This window comes from Arachis stenosperma, chromosome 7 (genome assembly GCF_014773155.1).
Source record: "Arachis stenosperma cultivar V10309 chromosome 7, arast.V10309.gnm1.PFL2, whole genome shotgun sequence".
In the NCBI taxonomy this organism is placed as follows: Eukaryota; Viridiplantae; Streptophyta; class Magnoliopsida; order Fabales; family Fabaceae; genus Arachis; species Arachis stenosperma.
The window spans coordinates 53,378,920-53,384,353 of record NC_080383.1 but is presented as its reverse complement, the minus strand read 5'-3'; the positions used below and the strand labels follow the sequence as shown (position 1 = coordinate 53,384,353).

The 5,434-nt window shown below is 41.2% G+C and overlaps 1 protein-coding gene across 1 annotated transcript; it reads left to right on the top strand.

The window, feature by feature from the left end:
• Positions 1–1,945: 1,945 nt before the first annotated feature.
• On the top strand, positions 1,946–2,905 carry LOC130939794 (uncharacterized). The gene has a single exon (XM_057867870.1). It carries the CDS (start codon positions 1,946–1,948, stop codon positions 2,903–2,905), a length of 960 nt encoding a protein of 319 aa, XP_057723853.1.
• The last annotated feature ends 2,529 nt before the right edge of the window (positions 2,906–5,434 follow it).

Here is a 5,434-nt window from a genome sequence, read left to right as displayed (position 1 = left end):
CGGACGAACACCCCCTGTTTCACAATTTTAAACTTTGTTTTCAACTATTTCACCTTCCCAACAAGGTTGTAAGCTTCTATAACACCATTTTAAAGCTTTTGGGCCTACTTTCGAGTATGGGAATATGGGAAATAAGATAAGGGCTTTAGTTGATGTTTATTATGAATAGTGAGAGAACGGAGGCTTATGTTTTTGGTGTATTGCGGATGAGTTAGTTGAGAGAAAAGGAAGAGTGGTGCATAGGGTGACTGTTGACAGTGAATTGAGAAATTGGTGAACTGATGAGCTCAGAATGGAATTGCCTATGATGAGTTTGAGAAATATAAATGTTTAAGGATGTTAATGGAAATGATGATGGTTATGATGAGTTGATGATTCAAAGAGGAATGATGTTCTTGTTGAATGTGGAATGTGTGCCAGGCACTATATCCTTGGAATGATTTGTAATGAGTTATATGTGTTGTTGTTTTCCTTCTCTGCCACAAGAGTGTGCCAGGCACTATATCCTCGGATTGAGCATGCAAGTGAGCCAGGCACTATATCCTCGGAACGATAGTGAGCCAGGCGCTATATCCTCGAACAAGAGCGGGCCAGGCGCTATATCCTCAGAAGTGGCAGAAAGGCGACATTCGAAAGGATGTGTCGAGCCAATAGGATATGCGTTCATCATATGCATCTCTTATGTGCTTGCTTGCTTTGGCTATATGGGTTTGCTTACGTGTATAATATGCCTACTTGCTTCTTGAAGTTCTTGCTATATATAATTATTACCTGTGTATTACTTGCTTGCATTAATTGTGTTTGTCTGGTGCTGAGGAGGTTAGGCAGGCAGTGGCAATGGGATCGCACGGAGGTTAGGTTGGCGAAGGCTGTGGGATACAGCGGTGTGATTAGTATTAGTTAGAATTCCCTTAAGTTTAGACAACCCTGGTTTATGGTTTAGGTTCTTATTATATTTTTTTATTTTGTTCTAAGCTTGAATACCCGTCTGCAATGTGAAGTTCTAGGATTGCCCTCGGCGTCTCGGGGCCTTACATCTTACATCATTGGGCACTGTTATCATACTGAGAACCTCCGGTTCTCATTTCATACTTTGTTGTTGTTTTTCAGATGCAGGACGCAACCCACCTTGGTGAGTTATTTGGTTGGTGACAGAAGCGGAGGATCTGGATACCTTTTGGAGTCTTTTTGGTTTGTTTTGTATTTGTCTCTCGCTTTTGTATTTTTGTTTTGGCCTAGGGGCATGTATTTAAGAGAGAATAAAACTTGTATAAGCCATTTTAAACTTCAGTTTCCCTTTGTCTGTATGTCTGGCTAGCTGGCTTAAACTCCGCGAGCCCTGGCTAGTTTCTTATGATTTTACACTATTATACTATTATCTTTGTTTATATCACATTTGTTTCTTGTGTTTAAAGTTGGACGCTTCGCTAGGATGTTTTGCGTTTTTAAATCCTGTGTTTGAGCGATGTCCTTCATCAGGCTTCTAGATTATACTATTTCTTATATATATATATATATATATATATATATATATATATATATATATATATATATATATATATATATATATAAGCCTTAGAACTATCGTAACCTCTGATTAACCTTTGCCTTACGGCTAGAGGTAAAGCTTAGGGAAATTGGGGTGTTACATTTAGTGGTATCAGAGCGGTTTGTCCTCGTGAGCCTGAGGGATGGACTGATTGTGCTTTGTTGCACACTCTGGGTCATTTTTCTTTCATGCTATTTAGGTTACCTACTTGATATTTCATAGCATGCTTGTTTGTGAGTGCCTTTTTGGGATAAATGAATCACTGGGCTTTTGATATTGAGACTGATCACCTTGATATCGATTGTTTAGTGTAGACAGGAACCTTAATAGCCACTCGCGGATGGGGTCGTACACGTTCCCGGAGAGAGAGTAGGAATGAGCGACCGGCCGATAACCATGCCGAGTTCATGGCTGCAATGGCGAACCTTGCGAACACCATGGAGGCTACCGCTACTGCGTTCTCTGCAAGCTGTGCAGAGGTTAGGCCAACCAGCCAGAAATGGAAATGAAAATGGCAGAAGAAATGCAAATGAGAATGCGGGAGGAAGCGGAGATAACACAGGAGGTGCTCCGATGACCTTGGCGACCTTTCTCAAGGTTCATCCTCCGAGTTTTCGAGGTTCAACTAATCCCACGGAAGTAGATAACTGGTTCCAAGCTATGGAACGTGCATTGCAAGCGCAACATGTCCCGCATAACCAATACGTAGAGTTTGCTGCTTACCAACTTCGGGAAGAGGCCCAGCATTGGTGGCAGGCAGAGTGTCACTTGCTACAGCTCCAGAATGCAGATGTTCCTTGGGATGTATTCCAGATAGCCTTCTACAAGAAGTATTTTCCTGAGTCTGCAAGGGAAGTGAAGGAGATAGAATTGATGCAGCTGAAGCAAGGTTCCATGTCTGTGGCAGAGTGCACCAACAAGTTTGAGGAGCTTTGTAGGTTTTCTAGTGTGTGTCAGGGTGCCCCAGAGACCTATGAAAATTGGAACTGTATCAAGTATCAAAAAGTCTTGAAGGTCGACATCATGATTGCTGTGGCTCCTATAGAGATTTGTATTTTCTCTGATCTGGTGAACAAGGCAAGGTTGGTGGAAGAATATACAAAGACGGTGGCCGCGTCAAAGGAGACTTCTAAAGTAAACACTAGTAAGGAGCGTGACAATCACCTTGAACCAAGGGGACTGAGCTTCAAGAAAGTTAGATGCACTCCTCAGCATCTACAAGGCCATCGGAAAGTCAGAAGGGACCACAATGCTCAATCTCACCATATGAAGGGGAGTCGTCTGTGTTATGCTTGTGGACTACCTGGGCATCTAGCCAAGAACTGTCGTCATAAGAAAAACCAAAACATGGATTAGGATCAACAATCAGGCCGTGTGTCTACCTAGGATGCATGTGATGCGACAGGGTCGGACCCTTCAATGAGAGGTAAGTGTATGTTTTGAATATTCTATAATGTTTGGATCTGAGGGTAGCCTAGTTCTATCTCTGCAAAGTCGCCGTTAGGATTGCTAGAGCTTAGGGTTTCGTTGGAAGTAAATCATGGGGAAAGGAGGATTCTAGCGACGATAGCCAAGGATTTCAGACTTGTGATGACGAACAATCCGAGTTGGCGTGTCGGAATGGTTATCAGGTATGACTAGAAGTTTTGGCAGTTTTCTGTGTGAGCGATGGGTGCGGTTCAGCACTAGTGGCAACGGAAATACCGACTAACGTCCTTGGGTTTTTAACTATGATTTTTGCCATTTTAAGATTTAGAGTGATTTTGAAATCTGGTTTGGAGCTTGGGTTTAACTGAGTTGGTTTTGAAACTAGGATTTGGACTTTTGATCAAATGATAAGATTTAAAAAAAGGAGGTGGGTTGTGTGATTTTAATAAATTGTGATCTTGGTTTGCGAATTTATCTTATCAAAAAGGGATTCAAATTGAAAGGTTTTAATTTAAGAATAAATGAATTTTTGGACCTTTTAAAAAAGCTTTCATAATGAACTGGTTTAAATTGAACTTGTTTTCACAGCTTTGTGAGATGTTACTAAAGCAGTCTTTGGTTTTGAAACTACGTCGGAAATTCTTGGTTTGGAAGATATTGATTAAAAAGAAAAGTGAGTTCTCTGATTTTGTTCATTTGTGAATTTGGTTTCCAAATTATCTTATAGAAGGGAATTTAAACTGAAAAGTTTTTATTTAAGAAAACTGTGATTTCAAGTGTTTGACTTACTAGTAAGTGATTTTTGACTCTTTTGATAAGGTTTTAACAATGGACTCATTTAGATGGAACTTGCTTTAAAGATTTTGAAAAGTATTACATATTCGGTATTTTGGGTTTACAAAGAAAGAATTTTTTGGATTCCTAGTGACAATAATCAGAGTGACGCAGCGGAAGTTGTGTGCCTGTTTTAATCTTGTTAGAACTGCATGAACCATTCGAAGTATACTGTGACACTTCTCTGAAGGGTTTAAGTTGCGTGTTGATGCAACATCGGAGTGTGGTGGCTTACGCATCACATCAGCTGGGACCACATGAGGTGAACTATTCAACTCATCACCTGGAATTAGCGGCGATTGTGTTTGCATCGGAGATTTGGAGGTGGTGGACGAAATTGTGATCCATGTTCTCTTGTACTTGTATGAAATCATTATTATGGCATCGGTTGTTTTCACAACTCCGTTCAACTAACCAGCAAGTGTACTGGGTCGTCCAAGTAATAAACCTTACGCGAGTAAGGGTCGATCCCACAGAGATTGTTGGTATGAAGCAAGCTATGGTCACCTTGTAAATCTCAGTTAGGCAGATAAAATTTTGGAATTTAGAAAATCAAATAATAAAAAGAAATAATAAAAGGGATACTTATGCAGATTCATTGGTGGGAATTTCAGATAAGCATATGGAGATACTGTATGGCTCAAGGACGCCTGCTTTCCTACTGCTTCAACTCAATCCTTCTTATTCCTTTCCATGGCAAGCTGTGTATAGGGGTTCACCGTTCGACGATGGCTACTTTCAATCCTCTCGGGAAAATGGTCCTCTGCGGCTGTCACTCGCATGGCTAATCGTCTGGAGGCATCACCTGGCTGAAGGCTACATCCCATCCTCGTAGTGAAAACTACGCTCACGCGCTCTGTCACAGCACGGCTAATCACTGGTTGGTTCCCGCGCCTACTGGAATAGAATCCCTTGATTCTTTTGTGTTTGTCACTAACGCCCAGCACTTGCAAGTCTGAAGCACGTCACAGTCATTCATTACCGGAATTCTACTCGGAATACCACAGACAAGGTTAGACCTTCCGGATTCCCAGGATCCTACTCGGAATACCACAGACAAGGTGAGACTTTCCGGATCCTCATAAATGCCGCCATCTATCTAGCTTATACCACGAAGATTCTGTTGGGGAATCTAAGAGATACACATTCAAGCTCTGTTGCATGTAGAACGGAAGTGGTTGTCAATCACGCGTGTTCATAAGTGAGAATGATAATGAGCGTCACATAATCATCACATTCATCATGTTCTTGGGTGCGAATGAATATCTTGGAATAAGAATAAGAGAGAATTGAATAAAAGAAAATAGAATTGCATTAATACTTGAGGTACAGCAGAGCTCCACACCCTTAATCTATGGTGTGCAGAAACTCCACCGTTGAAAATACATAAGTAAAAGGTTCAGGCATGGCCGAATGGCCAGCCCCCAAAACGTGATCAATAGCCTCTTAGGATGAAGAATAAAACAAAACTGAGACCAAAGATGTCTAATACAATAGTAAGAGGTCCTATATATACTAGACTAGCTACTAGGGTTTACATGAGTAAGTAATTGATGCATAAATCCACTTTCGGGGCCCACTTGGTGTATGCTTGGGCTGAGCTTGATCAATCCACGAGCTGAG

Excerpts from the sequence above, each read along its gene's own strand:
- LOC130939794 (XM_057867870.1), top strand. The coding sequence starts at position 1,946 with ATGCCGAGTTCATGGCTGCAATGGCGAACCTTGCGAACACCATGGAGG.